At 34.9% G+C, this 22,968-nt stretch overlaps 1 protein-coding gene across 4 annotated transcripts in view; it reads right to left on the bottom strand.

The window, feature by feature from the left end:
* TDRD5 (tudor domain containing 5) overlaps positions 1 to 22,968 on the bottom strand; it is a 109,847-nt gene that overhangs the window by 65,018 nt on the left and 21,861 nt on the right. For all 4 annotated transcript variants that reach the window (XM_077901879.1, XM_077901877.1, XM_077901880.1 and 1 more), the window contains exons 5-7: positions 12,424 to 12,507; positions 9,817 to 9,873; positions 92 to 245 (exon numbers count right to left, since the gene is read on the bottom strand). In XM_077901879.1, the coding sequence (XP_077758005.1) occupies positions 92 to 245; positions 9,817 to 9,873; positions 12,424 to 12,507 (295 nt within the window). The remainder of the gene's footprint in view (positions 1 to 91; positions 246 to 9,816; positions 9,874 to 12,423; positions 12,508 to 22,968) is intronic.

The raw sequence follows: 22,968 nt of genomic DNA, 5'->3' as shown, positions 1-22,968 counted from the left end.
TACATCTGAAATTCACGTAATTGTATGTCAACTATACTTCACTTTAAAAAAAAAAAAAATCAGGTTTGCATCATATTGTGATTCAACTCACCAGATGCTAGTGGCTTCATATTAGCATCAAAAACCAGTAAGTCTTGTTCTCCTTCCCTGAACTCAACACGAAGAATGTCGCTAAGAGCTCCAACAAGTTCTGTCACATTTAAGAAACCCAATTGTTTTGGTGAAAGTTGCTCTTTAAACATTATCTGTCACACATGCACAAAGAAAACCAGAAATAACATTTAAAAACATTAGATAAAAAGAATATAACATATACAGATGCCCTTACGGACAATGTCTTGGTTTGGACTTAGTCAAACTAAATTTGTAAGGGTCAGCAGACTCATCTATTACAGTAATACAAACAGAGAAACCTACAATCCTTCACCATAAAACTTCCAGGCCAGTTTCAAATTCCTTTTAAAGTACATAGTAAACTGAAGTGAAAATTAAGGTGCCTTTTTACCTCTCATTTTTAATAATTCTTGATTATAAAGCAAAAGTCTTTTTAAAAAATGAATGCACAAAAACCGAGTCATATTAAAATTTGATTTTCTCTATTTTCAGAGGAAGTATTCACTACCACTTTCAATATATAATAAAGTAATACTAATTTAAAACATTTCCTTAAAATTTTATGATTTCATCCTAGAAGTTGAGCTTAATAAGCAGGTGTCATTGTATCTCCTACAGCATTGTTTGATTTTCTTGCATTGGAAAATAAGAAAAATACCAAAAATAAAAAAATATATATGTATGGAATATATACAAAATATGTTTGAACTGTGAAGTGAATTGGAAGTTTGCCCTTGAAAGACCCCCCATTAAAATGTTCAAGTTCTTAAACTTTTGTCTCCCTACCCAAGCTAAAGCAGTTGAGCTAATCATAATTATTTTTCTGTTCCTCCAGCTAGCATAGGAAATAAACTCTTGCTCTGACTTAATCATCTTGGAGACATTGACAGAACACTGAAGGCCAACACTCTAGAAGAACTAACTCCCAACAGAGGATGAGACTGCTGTATACCTTCTTGTTCACAGACACTATGAGACTCAACTTATGACTTTCTCCCAAGAAAAACAGGGACCCAGCACTAGCCCAGTCATGGTTTTAAAGGTCATTAATACCACAACTATAGCGAATCATGAGTATCCTAAGAAAGGTTTAATAGAAGAAAGGGGAAGGGTGATGGTGAATGAAACTTGTATCTCTACTTTGCACATTACATATTATGACTTCTTTTCATTTTATGTTTATTAGTCTCTTCAATGGTTTCTTTATCGTCTCTGTAAGCGTCTAGTACCATGAATATGCAAGTCAGTCAAACACAAAACTAGGTTGGGATGGATTTTTATTAACTTTTTAATACAAGATATTTAGGAGTTTCAAAAAAGTATACAGCAAAACCTAAGTCTCTGACCCACCCTTAACCCTTAGTGGTCCAGAAGAGCATGTCCCTGGAGGGGACATGAGAGTTTACTATCATTTGTGCTTTGTCATATTAATCACTCACATACTTGCGTCTGCAAAATGTTCAGATCTTTTTGCAATTTTTTTTTAATGGAGTTGTCTGGCTTTCTGTAATGGAGCTACAGAAGGTGCTTTACATACTCTAGATTTGTCTTTTTTTAGATGTGCAGTTGTAAATATTTCTTCCCAGTTTATGATCTACTTATTAGTTTTCTTTAAAGATTTTTTTAAAGGGATCCCCCTGCCTATTAATTTTTAAGGCTCCTAAACAGAATTTTAATAAAGTCTCATTATCAATTTTCTTTTAAACAATTATTGCTTTCCATGTCCTAAGAAAGTCTTATCTGTTCCCAGATCATGAACATGTGTTTTCTTCTAGATGCTCTAATTTTTAACTTTTTCATTTGGGTCTATGATACAACTCCAATTAACTGATGTACATGGTATGATGTTGGGGTTGAGTTCATTTCTTTCCTTTATGGATATCTAGTTGTCTCAGCATCATTTGCTGAACAGATTTTCCTCTCTCCCATTTAATTCCTTTGGCATCTCTTTCAAAAATCACTTGAGTGCACTGCAAGGATCTCTTCATGTATGCTCCTCTATGATAAATTCATGAGTTTTTCAATATTTACAAATAGCCTGCAGGAATTATGAGGACGAATGTAATGAATCTAGAGCATATTTACAATATTTAGACTTCTCACCCATGAGTATGCTATAGCTAAGTCCTCTTGCATTTATTTCTCTCAGTAGTTTTCAGGACAGATAGATGTCTTATGTTTCTTTTTCATCTTATTTTCTAGTTATTTAAGTTGACATTATTGTAAATAGACATTTCCAAATTTCATTTTCCAACTGTTTTCTGCTTTTATATGGAAAAGTAATAGGTAATAGGTTTTCAAATATTAACCTGTATCTTTGGTCTTGTAAATTCACTTGCTAGTTTCAGTAGCTTTTTCACAGATTCCTTAATAAATTCTACATAGACAATCATGCTTTCTGCAAACACAGTTTTACCTCTCCTTTCAGGTTCAATCTGTGTCTTTTAAGGAATTTGTCCATTTCATCTAAGTTGTCAAATGACTGGCACATTTGTTTGATATTCCCTTTTTGACATTTTAGTATCTGTAGGATCTATAATGACAAAAATCTTTCTTTCATGATATTGCAATTTGTGTCCAAGTATCCACTGGTTCATCAATTTTGGTGAACTTTCAAAGAAACATTTGGCTTTAATTTTCTCTTAATTGCTAATTTATTGATTTCTATCCCTAGCTTTATCATTTTATTCCTTCTACTTATTTTGGGTTTACCTTGCTCTTCTTTTTCTAGCCTGTTTAAGGTAAACCTCTTGGTCAATGATGATTTTTTTTTAATCTTTCTTCTTTTCTAATTTAGGCATTTCAGAGCTATAAATTTTCCTGTGAGGACTGCTTTGGCTGCATCTCACAGATTTTGATATGTTGTACTTTCATCAAAATTTAGTTGGAAATATTTTCTAATTTCCCCAATAATTTAGAAAAACATTTTAATTTCCAAATTATCTGAAAATTCTTAAATAATTTGATTTATAATTCCTTCTTAATCAGAAAAAATACTCTAAGATTTCAATATTCTGAAATTTGTCAAGACTTAATACTATAGCCAACTATATGCTGTATGTTGGCAAATGTCCCACATTTACTTGAACAGAAAGTGTATTCTGCAGCTGTTGAGTCTAGTGTTCTATAAAATAGATCAAGATGGTAGAGAGGGTGGTTCAGATTTTCTATGTCCTTACTTTTTTTACTATCATATAAATTGCTGGAAAAAGAAAATCTGTTTGTGGAATTCATTCCTTTGTCAATTTTATATAATTTATTTTAAAATATTAGGTAAATATATATTTGACTTGTGTCTTAAGGTCCTTTATCCTTATGAAATGGCCCTCTGAATATACACTCTGCTTTGAACTCTGCTTTATCTGATTTTATAAATCGACTCAGTTCTTTTATGCTTATTACTTCATGTACTTACTTCATGTCTTATTCGTCTTTTACTTTCAGTCTATCTTTATATTTACAGTGCATTTCTTGTTCATGGCAGCTAGTTGCATCTTGCCTTTTCATCCTGTATCAAAATTTCATTAATTCCGCTATTTAATCCACTTACATTTATAAAATAAATATAACTGGATTTGTGGCTATCATTTTGCTAAAATTTTTTTGCTATATATTTTTGTGGAACTCAAACTCACAACCCTAAGATCAAGACCTGAGTTGAGATAAAGAGTCAGACACTTAACTGAACCACCCAAGCACCCCCACCATTTTTCTATTTAACACCTTTTTTAAAAAAATTATTTATTCATGAGAGACAGAGAGAGAGAGAGGTAGAGACACAGGCAGAGGAAGAAGCAGTCTCCATGCAGGGAGCCTGATGTGGGACTTGATCCCAGGACTCCAGGATCATACCCTGGGCCAAAGGCACACACTAAACCACTGAGCCACCCAGGAATTCCCTATCTAACACCTTTTGATCCCATCTGTATTGTTTCTCTTAAACTTTGTTCCTTCATTGTCTTTCAAGCAAGACAGTTGAACAGTAAACCCTATCTTCCTTTGGGTTTACTGAACATTTTTATATAATTCTATTTTAATTTATCTGCTGACTTTATACCTGCAACTCTGCATTTTTATGGCTGTTTTATACATCATTAACTTTTCAGTATTACTGTAACACCTCACATAAAATATAAAGAACTTTGCAACCTATGGCTCCATATACTCCACTCATGCTATGATTTTCATGTAAATTACATCTACATCATTGACATGATACAAACTCAATTATACATGTTATAATTTTTGCTTTAAGTAGTCATATATTTGATAGAAAAAGTCTTTTACATATACCCATTTACCATTTCCTGCGCTCTTCAAGTCTTCCTGCAGATTTGAGTACAAAACTAGTATCATTTTATTCAGCCTGAAGAATGTTCTTTAGAATTTCTTACATTAAGCTGCTTACTATTAATTTGCAGTTATCATTTGAAAATGTCTTTATTTTACTTTTATTCTCAAAAGATACTATCACTAGATATAAAATTTGGCCTAACATTATTTTCCCTTTGAGTATTTTAACAATATCCTTCTACTGTCATCTAGTCATAATTGTTTCTAGTGAGAAATCAGCCATCACTTGTATCAGTGTTCTTCTCTACATATTTGTCTGGCAGCTTTCTGGGTTTTCCCTGAAAATCATTTTCATCTGGCTGCTTTCAGAATTTTCTAATTATATTTGGTTTTCTACAGAATGACTATGATGTGCCATGTAAGGTTCTCTTTGTACTCACTGTGTGGGGATACTTAGGTTTCTTAAATCTGTAAACTTCTTTCACAAAATCTGGAATATTTCCAGCCATTTTAAAAAATATCTTCCAATTTTCTCTCCTTTCTTTCTCTCCTCACCAATTACACATATGTTAGACCACTTGGTATTGTCTCACCAGTCTCTCAAACTCTGTTTTTTATCTTTATTTTCTCTGTTCTTCAGATTGAATCATTTTTATTGATCCATCTTCAAGTTCACTGGTGCTTTCTTCTGTCAGTTCCAATTTGTTAAGATACTACAGTGAATTTTTCTAGAAAGTCATTTGGATTTTATAGTTTTTATAGTTTTATAGTTTTTCTCCACTAAGGTTATCTGTTCTTTCAGTATGAACACATATTCCTTTATATCCTTTAACAGGACTTTTGCTAACTTCAACATCACCATATTTCTAACAATTACTTTTTCTTTTTCACCAAGGATATTTTGTTTCTTAATATATCTAGTAATTTGCTTTGTATCCTGGACATCATGTCACCAAGACTTTGGAATTGTTCATATTCCTTTTAGGACTATTGTTTTTTGCTTTGGTTTAGCAGGGAATTAATTTGACTGAACTTAATTCTGCCTCTCTGTAATAATCGACAGCTAAAATATATTCTGTTCTTTTAGCCTTACTAGGCTACTTCAAGCATGCTGCAACCATGTGCAGTTCAACTGTCAACCAGAGATTTGGGCAGAATTTATGTGTAGAATTTGCTGCTCCTTCTCCATAGCTCTCTCTCCATCCTAAAATTTTTCCCCTCATTTTTCAGTTGCTTCCATAGTTCTAAATACTACCCTCTGGTTCTTCAAACCAGTAAAAATTTCTGATTTTTGCTCAAGTCCAAAACTCCAAATGGATGGGGCCTGCCATCAGGTCAAAATCCAGGCCTAAAAGGTACTATTCCCTCTTCCAGGTGCTGAATCCTGTCCGGTTTCTGTATACATTTACATATTGACCTAGGGCCTTCAGACAGTGGTTTTTAATACTATATCTGGAATTGATAATACTTATCTTCAATACTGTTCCAATATAAGCTACTCAGAAATAATACATCCCAATTTATTTGTATGCCTGAGTTTCTCACTAGATTTCAAAAAACCTTACAGACAGGGATGTTTCCAACCTAGATCCCCAATGCCTCCTTCACTTCCTTTTGATTTTCAAAATGTTCCTCATATTTACCTTTTTTTTTTTTTTTAAGGCATTATCTGTTGTATTTTTTGTTCTTGTCATCCTTTGTAGTTTAGTTTTCATTTTGGAAATGATTTTTTTCTTTTGTTTCTAATTCTGTCCAGTCTATTATCACCTTATTTCCAATTTATGTTATTTCAGATGTAAGTTGTTCTTTCATGTTTTGTATCACTTTCTTAATATATCTCTTTGAAAAAGTAGGCTTCAGTTTTGATCTGTATTAGGGACATGTATTTCTGACATGCTTTGATGATCTACAGATTTATTATTATTCTCCTTATTCTCTTTTTTTTCTTAACACAATGAAAAAGTTTGGCCCTGATCCTCTTTGTTGCATATTTTACGTGCAACTCATTTTCCTAATTTGTAGAATATCATTCTGGATGGCTTTTCTGCATCAGACCTCCTTCTACTATTTTCATATATTGTTAAAAAAAAAAACATATAGTACAGCCTTAGGACAGCCATGGTAGAAGTTCCTCAAAAAATTAAAAGTAGGGATGCCTAGGTGGCTCAGTGGTTGAGCATCTGCCTTCGGCTCAGGGCATGATCCCAGAGTCCTGGGATCAGTCCCACATCAGGCTCCCCAAAGGGACTCTCCTTCTCCCTTTGCCTATGTCTCTGCCTCTGTGTCTCTCATGAATAAATAAAATCTTTAAAAAATAAAAATAGAAATACCATATGATACAGCAATTCCACTATTAGGTATTTACCGAAAGAAAATGAAACCACGAATTTATTTATGTACCCCTATTTTTATTGCCACATTATTTACAAGATATGTAACCAACCCAAGTGCCCATCAGTAGACGAATGGATAAGGAAGATATGGTAACACACACACACACAGGAATACTATGCAGCTATAAAAAAAAAGATGGGATCTTGCCATCTGCAACAACATGGACAGACCTAGAGGGTATTATGCTAAGTGGGTAAGTCAGACTAAGAAAGACAAATACCATGCAACTTCACTCATATGTGGAATCTAAAAAATCTAAAAAAAAAAAAAGAAAAGAAAAGAAAAAATGAATAAATGAACCAAAAGCAGAATCAGATTTATAAACACAGAGGGTATTATGCTAAGTGGGTAAGTCAGACTAAGAAAGACAAATACCATGCAACTTCACTCATATGTGGAATCTAAAAAATCTAAAAAAAAAAAAAAAAGAAAAGAAAAGAAAAAATGAATAAATGAACCAAAAGCAGAATCAGATTTATAAACACAGTAACAAATTGATGGTTGCCAGTGGGGAGAGGATGGACAATGGGTGAAGGGGAGTGGGAGATACAGGCTTCCAGTTATGGAATGAATAAGTCATAGGAATAAAGGCACAGCATAAGGAATATAGTCAATGATATTGTAATAGTGTTGTATGGTGACAGATGGTAGCTACACTTGTGAAAATAGCATCATATTTAAACATGTCAAGTTGCTATGGAGTAAGCCTAAAATTAATGTAACATGGTTTACTCAAATTTAAAAATAAAAATATATATTATAGTAGCTTGTTTTTGAAACGTCCTGGCTCTCTTCCCTTAATTCTACTTGTATCTGGACCCTTCTTTTTCTATGGTCCTTGTCCTGCTCAATTTTTCCTTCATGTCTGGTCCTATCTAGAAGGGAGCCCTAGCCTGTCCATTTTAAGAATTCACAGGGGCTATAATGCTCCAGCCTGATTCAAGCCTTACCATGAAACATTCTCTATTAGATATATAAAAATATTATCTATCCAGTTTCAGCTGTTGTTTTCGGAATGGCTTGCTGTTCTGTCTAGTGAATTATCTGATAGCTATTTTGTCATTTTTGTTCCCAGATCCATCAGAAATTGGCTCCCTCCCTTCCCTTCCCTCTGTTTTTTCCTGACACAAACACTGGTTACATGAGGGAGGACCTTGTGGCTGCTGGTAATTATTCCCCACACAAGAAAATACATTACCCAATTTTGTTGTAGATATTATCAGCCAATTTTTGATTTTGCTATCTAGTTTCTCTGTCTTTATGTAAGGTCTCAGTAAAGCCAAAAAACTATGCTGCCACTGCACTATCTTCCCTTTAATTAGCAATATGACAAGGCATCTTGACAAAATGACAGATTCTTGACCAGGTATTTCAAGAGGGCAAATCATACAGGTAGCTTTATACCACACTGGATAAATAAAAAGTTAAGCAAGTGTTTTAATAAGTTAGAATAAAAGTTGAATCTATATTACTATATGTCTCCAATCATGAAGTTGAATTCCTGCCTAAGTCTGTTTACTAAGAAAAGCAAAAAGCTTTCCTGTAATATTAAAAGGTTTTAATTTCTCCAAGATTGCAGAATTGTAACCTTAACACCATGAACTACATTTGAATGTGGTATAAAACTATTCACTTTGAGTTGTGAACCTAGCATAAGAGATTGATCTTACCCATAAATTTTGTGGTAACGAAGTCATATTCTATTACGCACAGACTTTATTCTGGAATTTCATTATTAGGTAAGTTAACCAGCTCGTTAATCAAAAGAACATCAAAACCCCTTGTTTTGAGTCTATGTGAAAAATATTTGTGGCACTGAAAGATTCTTTAAAAAAAAAAAAAAGTGAACATCAGCTTACTCTGTCCCTATCCAAGGGACCATATGACACCTTCTTCCAGTCTTTCTTCTAAAAATTAATATTTATTGAACAATTACTATGTGACAGGCACTATTTTAAGTATTTCCTTTTTAAGTCATTAAAACCTCACAAAACTCTCTAAGTAATACTATCCTAACTTTATATATCATTTATAAGCTAGCACATAGAAGTTAATGTATCTTAACCATTATGCTGTAGTATCTCACAATATCTGTGTTTGTATCTGCAACTGTATGACAGTTTTCATGGCACAGAAGATTTAAGATTCTGAAGCCAGACTGCCTGGGGTTCAAATCCTGACTCTACCCTTTATTGACTATCTGACCTTTAGGTAAGTTACTTCTCTGTGCCTTAGCTTGTTGTGAAAATCAAATTATTTACATTATGAAAGACATTCAGAACAGAGCCTACCACAGAGCTAACACATACATAGGTCTTACTATTTTTTAAAAACTGGATATACGATAGCATCTAAATTACCATTCTACAACTTGACTTTTATTTTTTTTTACAACTTGATTTTTTCACTAAACAGATGATGATCCATGTTGCAAATAAATCTAGTTCATTTATCTACTATGTATTATTCTACCATAAACGTCAACCTCAATTTATTTATCCACTCTATTACTGACAGTCATTAAATCTGTTTCCAGTTTTTTACTACGCTGCCAGGGGTACATGTCTTATGCAGATCTCCCTGTGCACATGTGTATGAATTGCTCTAAAGTATACATGTAGAAGTGGAAATGCTGGACCACTGGGTGTGCTTCTCTTCAGCTCTACTTGATACTGCCAAAATGCTCTCCAACGGAGTTTTGTCCCACAAGCAGTGGATGACATACTGTTTCCCCACACCCCCAGTAACATTTGGTATTGTCAGACCTTAAAAATAACTTTTATTCTAACAATATTAACATTAAGTGGTAAAGATATCCTTCCTACGTATAATGAAGCACTTATAAAGGACCATATTCTTAACTCTTTTAGTAAAGAAAATGATGCCAAAATGCAAAACAAAATGTTGAAGTTCTAGAGCACAGACTTGGAGGATCCAAGGAGAACCAACAAAATTTCTATCCATCAAAGAAGCAGAAGGTATAAAACCATGATTGATGAAAAAGAAAATACTCACCTCAAATTCTCTGAGCAGTTTAGAAATAAGCAAACCTTCTGGAAACTTGGATACAACCTAATAAAAAATAAAATATACTATAAATAGACATCATTAGGATGCTGCCTAACAAAATATCAAAATAAAACAGTATAAACTTAAATGTAACAAAGGTAAAAAAAATATTACCAAGTGAATGAATTAAAAGTCACTATGTTTTTTTAGATCAGTTTCCAGTTTTAAAAAAGGATGTAACAAAAAAAGGCAATGACTTCCAACATTTCCAGAGTTGAGGAATCATTCTTGGACAATATTACAATGCCACAGTTCTCCAAAAATTCCTACAATTCTTTAATATATTTAGCTTTATATCACATAAATATCCTATGGCATAATTTCAAGTATTTTAAAGATTTTTAAGTAATCTCTACACTCAATGTGGGGGTGAACTCAGAACCCCAAGATTAAGAGTCACGTGTTCTATTGACTGAGCCAGCCAGGCCCTCCTCAAGCATTTTAAATGGTAGAAAAGAAATAAAATGGATACTATAGAAAACTTTGCAAAATACAGTTAAGCAAAGGAAAACTTATGTAATTGTCACCCATGTGCACATAAAAATACCTATATTTAATATAAAAATTAATATATTTATATTTAATTATATTTAATATAAAAAATTTAATATATTTAATTTAAAATGAAATTTATTTTATTTAATATTTAATATATTATTTTAATATAAAATATATTTATATTTAATATTTAATATATTTTATTTAATATAAAAATAAGGCCTTCATTTTTTTTAAGGTCATTGTTTCTATCGTAAGTTTTTTTATTATCATGCCATAAACAAGTTTGTATGTCAATAAATATGGATCAACAAGAGTTTGATATAGAGTTTTCAAATTATTTGATATATTTAAATCAAATATATCAAGGATGTACTTGATCCTCTATTTGTGGCTGAGTCCTGTGTTTTATCATTACAAATATAATTATTTTCATATTTGCATCTTGCACACTTGTCCAATTATGTTAGGAAAAGTTCCTAAAAGCAGAATTATTCTATCCCAATAAAGTATAAAAATATTTTCACTGTCCTAGATTTTTCCAAATACTATGTTTCATTAAAAAGTCTAAATCAAAAAAAAAAAAGTCTAAATCAAGCTTCAGAAAAATATAAAAATGATTCCATATTCTGTGACCAGAGATAGCTGTTGCTGCTTTTCATAAATCATCCTTTCAGAAACCTCTTTATGTAGACACACATTATATATGATTTTACATGAAAGGACAATACTAAACATGCTATTATATAAAACCTGTTCTTCAAGTCCAAAATAAGTCAAGGAGATACTTCCAAGTAAATTAATTGAGATAAACATAGACTTTCTTATGAGCTGCATGATTCTACCTAGTTTGGGTAGTTAATTTAACCAATCCTTTACCAATGAATGCTTAATTTTTCTTTAACTTTTTGTTACCATAAAAAAAAATCATACTGAATATCCTTAAATAATCATTGGATACATGGTCAAATGTCCAAACAAAAAAATAGGGCTTGAATGTACTATGGTTTTTGCATTTCTCCCAGTAAAACTACAACATCTGAAATGGAGTAATATAAAGTGGTAAGAGTAATAGTAGCACTCTGATCATTCAAATAAGAGGAGCTCCCACCAAAATTTTAAGCATACACACCTGTTAGCCCGATACATTAACAGCCAAAGAGCTTCCACAAATTAACAAGGGAAAACAACATATTAGGTCAAAGACATGAACAGGCGATTCATGTAAGAAATATAAATGGGGGACACCTGGGTGGCTCAGTGGTTGAGCGTCTGTCTTTAGCCCAGGGCGTGATCACAGGGTTCTGGGATCGAGTCCCACATTCCCTGTGAGGAGCCTGCATCTCCCTCTGCCTAGGTCTCTGGCCTCTCTCTCATGAATAAACAAATGAAATCTTTAAAAAGAAAAAGAAATATAAATGGTTACTAAGCATATGAAAAGATGCTCAATGTAAAAATCAAGAGATGTAAATTAAATTATTACACAGCAACATTTCACCATTGGTGGGAGTTTAAATTTGTTCAAGCCTTTTAGAGGGCAATTTAGTATTAAAGACAAAAACTAAATTATTCAGTGCCTTTGGCAAGTCCACTTTTACATACATGTTCAAGGACATTAACTGTAGCATTTTTTAATAGCCAAAGCTAGAAACAACCCCAATGTAATCAATCACAGATCTCATAAATGAAAGAGCTTTGGCAGAGTGGAATGCCATGTAATGTTTACAATAATATTTGACATACATATATATGAAACGGATACTGGAAAAATCTTGAATTGTTTGCTAACGATGATTTATTGGGGTAAAGGGAAGAAAAAAGAAAGACAGCATTTATGGAAGAATTCCATTTTCTAAATAATTTTGAGAACATTAAAAATTATTAGAAGGGTGTAATTTTTTTTCTGATCTTAAAAGAATAGCCACTCCATTTGCAATATATTTGGAAAGATCAGGTTTAAGTATAAAATACATACTTATAGGCAAAGTAAATTTAACCACAAATGAGATTTAAATGATCATTCCTGTTCATTTCCCAGAAACAAAAAATACTTACAAATCTTAATTTATGTTTTAGTTCTGGATTGATAGTCCCTCCAGGTCCAATTTGTGAAATAACTGATTTGAATGTGTTCTCCAACTATGAAAGAAGAAAAAAAAATTCAAGTTATAATCCAAAAAGAAAAAGATCAAAGATAAATCTGAATATGTATGTAAAAGGAAACATCTACCACAGGAAACGTATTTCAATCAAATGGGTCAAATATTGTTAACAGGCACTGTAACATCTCATACCATATAAAATACATTTAGAGTAGATGGAATCTATAAAACTAAACACTCTGCAATTTTCCAGGTAATTAACATTCTCTGAAACAATGAGATTCTATTGAAACTCAATTTTTCAATCTCTTATTCTTACCCAGAAAGGACTTTTGTTACTAATTTTCTTCTGCTTATAAAAATTCAATGTGTGTTAAATACATGCTTAGTGAACGCCAAGTACAAACAAGGGACTGGGCGGTGGTAGGTCCTGGGAAGCAGAAAAGAATGTGAGCCAGGGCAGGACAGAAAAGCTCTCTGTTGTAACAAGAAAGAAGGGAGAAAGAAGAAGGAGGGATGCAGGACATGAGATCAGACAGAAGGTGGAGTGACTACCTGATGGTTTCAATATTCTGAGTTCAGCAGCAAGGCCCACTCCTAAAAGTTAGAGGGAAAGGGGAGAGATTTCGGGGAGGTGAGAAGTAGAAAAACAGAGGTGAGGAAATGATGGAAGAGTATCCAAATGTAACAGGCAGGGAGTAAAGACAGGAGAGGCCTGAGCTAAGACAACAGAGGTCTAAAGATTTGAGTTGAGACAAGCCAATGCCATAGAGGCCCAATAAGGGAGCAGATGAGGAACATGAATATTTGGAGAAATAAGCTGGAAGCACAGGTATTTATGGTCAGAGAAGCACGGAGCAGAGGCAGACAGCCCATGCCCTGTGAACTGCCATGGTACAGCAGGTCTAAACTGAATGAAAGACCACAGAGTTATGTTTAAAGACAGTAAGTAGGTAAGAAAAATAGATGTTAGAAAAGACACAAAGGTATAAAGGAAAACACACATTACCTAAAATCCTATCACATAGACAGAATCATTAATATTTTTTTAAATCTCTCTTCCGGTTGTCACTTGGTCTGTCATTATGTACAGACTGTATAACCTCTTAGCTCTCAGTTTCTTTATCTGGAAAACGAAGACAATTTCAATATTTTGTAAGAGTGACACGAAAAGGAGATGAGGAGGGGGAGATTAGATTCTTAGGATTATATCACTAACTTTCACAAAAAGCCTCAGTCCTGGGGCTGATGTTCTTCATACTCCTTCTGCATCTACCATGAGAGCTCGCCAAGCTCTCCCAGTGAACAGTAAGAGATTCTTTATATCCCATGCTCGCCTCAGGAGAGGGGTCAATACAACTCCTGGGAATTTCACTGTGCTATGTATTTCAGGGGACCCCCCCAAAAAAAAATGGTCACCTCAGTGTCATACCTCTCACGCCACTGAAGTAGGGAATTGAGATAAATGAATAAACTGCAGGGATACCTGGATGGCTCAGCGGTTGAGCCACTGCCTTCTGTTCAGAAATCCCACATCAGGCTCCCTGTGAACAGCCTGCTTCTCCCTCTATGTCTCTGCCTCTTTGTCTCTCATGAATAAATAAAAATCTTTTTAAAAAATGCATAAATTGCTATAACCTACGGCTGACTCTGAGCATCACTGAAGAGAAACAGGACCTATTATTATCTCACTTCAGATGACACTGAGGATCAATGAAGTACAGAAGGACCTATTATCACATTAGGTTATAAATACAGGGAAGGGCCCTGAAGAGTGGTGGAGAAGACAGTGAAGCTAGAAGGAACTTCATGAGCACAGGAAAAATATAATCTGCCTGAAGCCAATAAGGAAGTGGAGGAAGAGAATCCTGAAGAAAGAAGAAGGAAGTACCACAGAATACCTCAGGTGCCAAATGAGCAAATTTTACTGGTTATGTAGACAACACCTCAGATTTTTAGCAAGGGAGAGACATTATCAGAATTTTAATCTGGAGCAGAAAATGATATTAGAGGGATGGACAACCAACTGGGAGCCCACTGGAGAGGAGTCTTCCCTCAGGTGCTAGGACTAAGGAATAAGACTGGAAAGAGGGGACAGGGTAAAGGTGGAACGTGGGTCCAGAGAAATGAGGAAAGAACACAGTACAGGCAGGCGAGGGAACAGCTGATTCAATAGGGATGAATAAGAGACCAAGGGAAACAGCCTCAAAAACAGCAAGTTCCAGGAGGAAAGCTAAAGGACCTCGGAACACAGAGTAGGTTTTTGCTCATTTTTAACAAATTCCAAAAGTTTGGGAAACGGAGCTAAATGACAAGATGAGAATTACAAATGTGATTTTTCTCCCTGGAGCAAGGGCCAAAGTTGGCCCACCGTCTTTGTACTGCCCATAAGCTTGCAACAGTCTCAACATGTTTAAATAGTTGAGGGAAAAAAATTAAAAGAGTAACATCTCATGACACATGAAAATTAAATGATATTCAAATTTCAGTATTCATATATGAAGCTTTACTGGAACACAGCTGCACTCACATTTACAAACTATCTACATAGTTGTGTTTCACACTACAAGGGCAGAGTCCAGTGTTTACAACAGAGACCATGTGGACCTCAAGCCTCAAATATTTACCATGTGACCCTTTAGAGAAAACAGTTACCAGGCCTGGGCTTAAGATGCCACAATGATGGGCTCTTAGCTAGGAACAGAATGCTTCTCAAGAAGAAAAAAAAATATTTTTTTGCCTCAGGCTAGATCACTAAATTAAGCTGACTTTAATCTGAATGGGGCAGGAGAGATTTCTTAAAGTCCAGCTAATCTTGGGGATATCTATAATTGGAGGGCAGAAGTTCTAATGAGGGGGAAGGACAGTACGAAAGGACAGTAATCAGTGATTGACATGAGGAAATAATCAAGAGGGGACCCTGACTTCAATAATTCTTCAGTCTCAGATACCTGCACAAACACAAAGAATGGATAATAAATCAAGTGAACAAAACATATTATAGGGGCATAAACAGAGATGGAAAGTGATGGGTTAAAAAATACCATACTCAGAGAAGAGTCAGAGAAGAGCTTTGAATCAAAAGATTCACTCCTCTAAAAAATTGACAAAAACAAATTGGCAATTGATAAATAGTAATATTAAGCAATAAAAACATCAAGCTTAACCTCTAATAAACAGACATTACTCAGAAATAGTTACATGCCTAGCAAATTGGAAAATTATTTTTACAATAATGCCCATTTATTCATTCAACAAAAATATTCTGAACACGTACTATTGTGCTTCACAATGGATATACAGTGGTAAGTAAACCAGATATGGTCACTGCCCTGGAACTTGGTAATGTGGGAAGACAGATATAATAATGATAAATATATAATTTCAAATATGAAAAATAATAATTGCAATTATGATAAATGCCATGAAAAGACCCACAGAGAGTCATGAAAGGATAATATGCCTGAAGGCATCAGGAAAGCAATGGGAGATCTAACAGACTGGGTTGGTAGGAAGGAGAGGTCATCTATACTGTGTATTACCAAAGGCACAAGGAAAGAAGCACACTCTACACACACCTTATCTGAGTGTTAACTGAAACAACTTTCACGGAGGACAACCTAACTACATAAAAGCACATTCTTTTTGATGCAGTGATTGTTGCTCTAGAAATTTTTCCTGTGAAGTAATGAAAATATATGCAAACTTGAGCAAGAGTTTTATCACAAGGTTATTTTTAATAAACCCCAGAAACAGTCTTAATGCCTAACTAAAGTTACAAGTTAAATTATATTGCACCCTACTGCCATTAAAAGTTATGTTATGGAGCACCTAGGTGGCTTAGTGGTTGAGCGTCCGACTTTGGCTCAGGGCGTAATTCCAGGTGCTGGGATCGAGTCCCACGTCAGGCTCCACACAGGGAGCCTGCTCTCCCTCTGCCTATATCTCTGCTTCTCTCCATGTCTCTCATGAATAAATAAAATCTTTTAAAAAATAATGTTGCATTACAATATTTAATAATGTGGGATGTTGGGATCCCTGGGTGGCGCAGCGGTTTGGCGCCTGTCTTTGCCCCAGGGCGTGATCCCGGGGACCCGGGATCGAGTCCCACATCGGGCTCCCGGTGCATGGAGCCTGCTTCTCTCTCTGCCTGTGTGTGTCTCTGCCTCTCTCTCTCACTGTGTGCCTATCATAAATAAATTAAAAAAAAAATTATAAAAAAAAATAATGTGGGATGTTCACGATTTATATTTGTGACTAAAAAAAACAGGTCACAAACCTGGACCAGAATGATTTTATTTTTATTTAAAAAAGTGGTAGGAGCATCTGGGTTGCACAGTGGGTTAAGCGTCTGCCTTTGGCTCAGGTCATGATCCCACAGTCCTGAGATCAAGCCCCACATTGGGCTCCCTCTCCCTCTGCCTCTGCCTATTGCTCCCCCTGCTTGTACAGTCTCTGTCAAATAAAGTTTTTTTAAAAAAGTCACTTAGAATAATACTTGCTAGCTCCATTCATGTCATTACAAATGGCAAGATTTCATTCTTTTTTATGGTTGAGTAATATTACATAGTATATATGTATACCACATCTTCTTTATCCATTCATCAGTTAATGGACACTTGGGCTGTTTCCATAATTTGGCTATTGTATTTTTTTTTCATAATTTGGCTATTGTATTAATGCTGCTATGAACATCAGGATGCATATATCCCTTTCAAAATAAGTCAGAAAGACAAATACCATATGATTTTACTCATATGTGGAATTTAAGAAACAAAACAAATGAGCAAAGGGTGGGGGAAGAGGCAAACCAAGAAACAGACTCTTAACTATACAGAACTGATAGTTACCAGAGGGGACGGGGGCAGGGGGATGGGTGAAATAGGTGATGAAGAATAAGGCAGGCACTTGTGATGAGCACTGAGTGTTGTATAGAAGTGTGGCATCACTATATTGTACACCCGAAACTAATATTACACTGTATGTTAGCTAGCTGGAATTTAAATAAAAGACTTAAAGAAGAAAAAAAAGTCAACTTTTTTGGCTGATAAAACTATAGATAATTTTTATTTTCTTCTGTGCTTTCCTGTATTTCAAATCTTCCACAATCAATCTTTTTTATTACTTTTGTAATAAGAAAGTTTCAAAAAACAGACACCTGGGTGATATTTAGAAACATGAAAGGGTGGAAGCTTTTTGGAAAGAAGATGCATGAAGCTAAAAGCAGAAAGGAACAGAAGTGACATCTTAGAGGAAAATACTAAAGACCTTTGGCCATATGGTAAAACATAAATACATTTCTGATAAAGATCACAAAACTGGCACAGACACACATAGAAGCCAAGTTTTCAACTGCTTAAATATTTGATAGGTACCTCATCTGACAAAAAGCCAGCCACTACAGAATGTGACTTGCCATACTAAAAATTTCATCAAAACTCACAAGAAAACCGGTAAGGAACAGCTACTTTTAGTTGGTCAGAGAACACAACTTCCAGAGAACTGCATTACTGAACCCATCAAACAGCTTCTGCTGACAGTGACTGTTTAACATACCCAGGTGCTGGACGAGGATACTCTTAAAAGACAGCTGAGCCAGGTCATCAAGTGAAATAAAAAAGCATCCTCCCTTATATGCAATATCAAGTATCATCTAATTCACATAAAACTAACAATTGTTTGGCTGTAGGTGCAAACTAACACACAGCTCTGATTTTTAAATTCATTTAGGACCATACTTTCTTTTATAATTCCAAGTTTACCTACTTTAAACCTCATGCTGAATTTCACAATGATGCTTTCTAATGTGTAAGATAGGAGCAGGGTAGGATGGGGTACTCTTAGATAATATGAAGGCTACAGAATCTACAGCTCCCTAATTACCTTGACCAAACATTCTTATTGGCAATGACCTATTAATGGAAGCAAAGTAACACCACAATTATATGTGATCTGGGACTACACAGACAGGACAGCAGAGGCTTCATTCACTAGAAATATAGCTAATTCATATTCATCCACCCACATTCCCATTCTCATGTAAACTTCCTCAGTCAATATAAAGGATATTTAAGAGAATGTGGTAAAATGATTATTCATATCTTACAAAACAGAGTTTAAATTGTTCTAACCATTTGTTTTGTGAAACAAAGCACAACAATATGCAGAGTGGTATACTAGCAACCAAGCATGGCTCTTTCTCTTAGAGGTGAAAGGTGGGAAAAAAAAAAAAAAAAAAGAGGTGAAAGGTGAAAAAATACTAATACTCATCTTACAAAGGAGAAATTTATTTTTCTTTTAAATAATGTGTCTTTACTACAAAATAGCATATGTCCACTGTAAAAAAACATAAAATACAGATCAAAAAGTCTGTAAATTTATAATTTAAATTTGTTATAGATCTTTTTCTACACTCTTAAGTACATATGCCTGGAGAATTTTGAGTAGGACCACATAGCAAACAGATCTGTAATTTTGAGGAAACGGCAAGTTGAACATTTATAAATAGGATTATGAAGGATCTAGTAATTACATGGAATCTGTCCTGCTAGCAAATTAAAATACATAGTTTAGGAATTAGAGTCCACTCTTTGGAACAAGATTCAAAGAACTCCAATGGCAAAAACTTCAACCAGAAGTGAACTGTGATTAGACTGCATCTATAGGGAATTCTTGGAGCTACAAAATAGAAGGTAAAACTCAGAAAAGAGTATGTACATCCCTCTCACCCTCTCTTGGAGCCAAGCTGAGCAAAGGTCCTAAACCACACATTTAATATCGCCTGGCTCTGGTAGTTACAGATGGCAAGTAAGCATATCAAAAGATATTCAACATCATATGTCATTAGGGAACTGTAGATTAAAACAATGAGGTAACACTCACTATGTATGTATTAGGCCAAAATCCAAACAGTGACACCACCAAATGCAGGTGAGGATGCTGAACAACAGGAATTCTCATACACTGCTGTTGGGAATGCAGATGGTACAGCCACTTTGGAGGAGTTTGGTGGTTTCTTCCAAAAGCACTTCCTCTTATTGTATGATCTGGCCATTATGCCTCTTGGTATTTACTCTAAGGAGCTGAAAACTTATGTCCACACAAAAACCTATACATGGATGTTTATAGAAGCTTTATTCACAATTGCCAAAATTTGGATGCAACCAAGATTTCCTTCAGTAAGTATCTCAGTAAAATTATAAGGAATGAAATCAGATTGTGTTCTCTCAACACAATGGGATTAAATTAGAATTCAATAGCATTTCTGAAAAATCCTCAAATGCTTGGATATTAAACAACACACTTCCAAGTAATCCTCCAAGACAGAAAAAAAACACACAGGAAGTTAGAAAAGATTTTAGACTGAATGAAAATGAGAATGTAAAATATCAAAATTTGTGAGATCCAGCTAAGGCAGCACTTAGAAGAAATTTACAGCCTTAAATTTTTACATTAGAAAAGAAAAACCAAAATCAATGGCCAAGAGCAAGAACAGAAAATTAACCAAGTAGAAAGAAGTATCTAATAAAGATAAGCACAGAAATAAATGAAATAGGAAACATAAATACCAATAAAGCCAAAGGCTGATTCTTTGACAAGTAACTGGATAAATTTTTAACTAACAGAAATTCTTTCCAAAAAAAAGAAAAACTTCCAAACTCATTTCAAGAGGCCTGTATTACCGTGATTCCAAAACCAGATAAAAGATTACAAGAAAATTGCAGAATATGTTCTAAAAACATAAACACAAAAATCCTAAACAAGATATTAGCAAATTAAATCCACAATATGTAAAACATAATACATGGTGACTAAGTGAGGTTCACCTAGCATTATAAAATGGGCTTAAAAAAAAAAAATAGGGGGATCCCTGGGTGGCGCAGCGGTTTGGCGCCTGCCTTTGGCCCAGGGCGTGATCCTGGAGACCCGGGATGGAGTCCCACGTCGGGCTCCCGGTGCATGGAGCCTGCTTCTCCCTCTGCCTGTGTCTCTGCCTCTCTCTCTCTCTCTCTCTCTCTCTCTGTGACTATCATAAATAAATAAAAATTAAAAAAAAAAAATAGGGATCCCTGGGTGGCGCAGCGGTTTAGCGCCTGCCTTTGGCCCAGGTCGCGATCCTGGAGACGGGGATCGAATCCCACATCGGGCTCTCGGTGCATGGAGCCTGCTTCTCCCTCTGCCTGTGTCTCTGCCTCTCTCTCTCTCTTTGTGACTATCATAAATAAATAAAAATTTAAAAAAAAGAAAAATAAATAAAATAAAATAAATAAAAATTAAAAAATTAAAAGTTAAAAATTAAAAAAAATAAAAAATAAAATGGGCTTAATATTTTAAAAGTCAATGTAATTTATGATATAAATAGATTAGAAAAGAAAATCCCTATAGAATTCTGACTCCAATTACAACATGTATGTGAGTTTTATCCCATACTCAAGCAATTCTCCAACATCAGCTGGGTATCCCGTACTTCCAAGTCTGACTCCATTTACCTGGCAATACATCAGATTCCACATATCAAGGGCCAAGTCCATATATGAAGGGCTCCCATCGTAATTCCAAGTCCAGGTTGTTACCTGTGCTTCTGATCAAGTTACTATAAATCAGAGGTTCCCATTGTCCCCTCCTTGGGTTCAAATGATTTGCTAGAGCAGCTCACTGAACTCAGAAACATTTTGCTTAGGAGATTACTGATTGATTATAAAACAATAGAACTCTACACCCACAAAAATGAACTCAAAATGGATTAAAATTTGAACATAAGACCTAAAACCATAAAACCCCTAAAAGAAAACATAGATGGTAGGCTCCTTCACATCATTTTGGCAGTGATTTTTTTGGATTTGACACCAAAAGAAAAGGTATCAAAAACAAACAAATGGAATTACATCAAATTAAAAAGCTTCTGCACAGCAAAGGAAACCATCAAAAAGTAACCTACTTAATAAGAGAAAAAAAACTACAAATCAAAAAGGTATCTGTACTCCCCATGTTCACCACAGCATTATTTATAATAGCCACAACATGGAGACCACCTAAGCATCCATCAGTGGATAAGTGGCAAAATAATATGGTACAAACACACATACATACACTTACAAATACATACACACACGGAATATTATTCATCCATAAAAAAAAGAAAGAAATCTTGCCATTTGTGACAACATGGATGGACTCTTAGGGCATTATGCTAATGAAAATAAGTCAGAGAAAGACAACCACTGTATGATCTCTTATATGTAGAATCTAAAAAAACAAACAATAACAAAAACTTGAGCTCAGAGATAGAAGAACAGATGGGTGGTATCTGGAGACAGGAGTTTGGGAGTGAGTGAAATAGGTGGAGAGGATCAAAAGGTACAAAATTCCAGTTATAAAAATCCTGGGGGCAGGGAGGCTCCTGGGGGGCTCAGTCACTGAGCAGGGAGCCTTTAGCTCCGGTGATGATCCCAGGGTCCTGGGATCATGCCCAACGTTTGGCTCCTTGTTCACCAGAGAGCCTGTTTCTCCCTTCCCTCTCCCTATAGCTCCCCCTGCTTATGCTAATAAATCTTTTTATACCTTAAAAAAAAAAAGTCCTGAGAATACAATGTACAGCATGGCAACTATATTTAATACTGTATATATTAATATATGATTTTATATAACATGTATTATATAATTAATAAGTTATATAAGGGTTAATATAGTATTAATACTGTATTGTAAAACTGAAAATTGCTAAGAGTAAATCTTAAAAGTTCTCATCACAAGAAAAAGAAATTTTAACTGTGTAGTGATGGATGTTAAGCAGACCTATGATCATTTCACATTATATACATATTGAAGCATCATGCTAAATATCTGAAATTTAAAAAAATAAAAAATATCTGAAATTAATATGTTAATTATATCTCAATTTTTAAAAAATCAATAATTTTTTTTAAAAGATATAACTCAGAAACAGTCAGATGAAGGAGATGTATACAGTCAGGTATGTGGGAAAAGGCACAGGGCTCCACACCCTCACTAGGGATGCCTCTCTACCCCCCACCCCCTCCAAATCTCTACTAGTCACTGGCCTAGAAGCTCTTCAAATCCAACACTTTTGGTTTTTTTTTTTTTATCTATTTTTTTTAATTTTTATTTATTTATGATAGTCAGAGAGAGAGAGAGAGAGGCAGAGACACAGGCAGAGGGAGAAGCAGGCTCCATGCACTGGGAGCCTGATATGGGACTCGATCCCGGGTCTCCAGGATTGCGCCCTGGGCCAAAGGCAGGCGCCAAACCGCTGCGCCACCCAGGGATCCCCACTTTTGGGTTTTTATGGAGGTTTTGCTCCAAAAGCACAACAAACTGACTCACTGGCCCCGGTGAATGAATTCAATATCCAGCCCCTTTCCTCTCCCCCAGGAGGTTGAGAGTAGGACTGAAAAGTTCTAACCCTCTAATCACATTGTTGGCTCTGACTGGCAACTGGCTCCCATACTTAGGTACTTTCGAAAAATCACTTCATTAA

The sequence above is a fragment of the Canis aureus genome, chromosome 6 (assembly GCF_053574225.1).
Source record: "Canis aureus isolate CA01 chromosome 6, VMU_Caureus_v.1.0, whole genome shotgun sequence".
NCBI classification, from domain to species: domain Eukaryota; kingdom Metazoa; phylum Chordata; class Mammalia; order Carnivora; family Canidae; genus Canis; species Canis aureus.
Note: the sequence above shows the minus strand (reverse complement) of the source record. Positions and strands in the feature narration are given on the sequence as shown.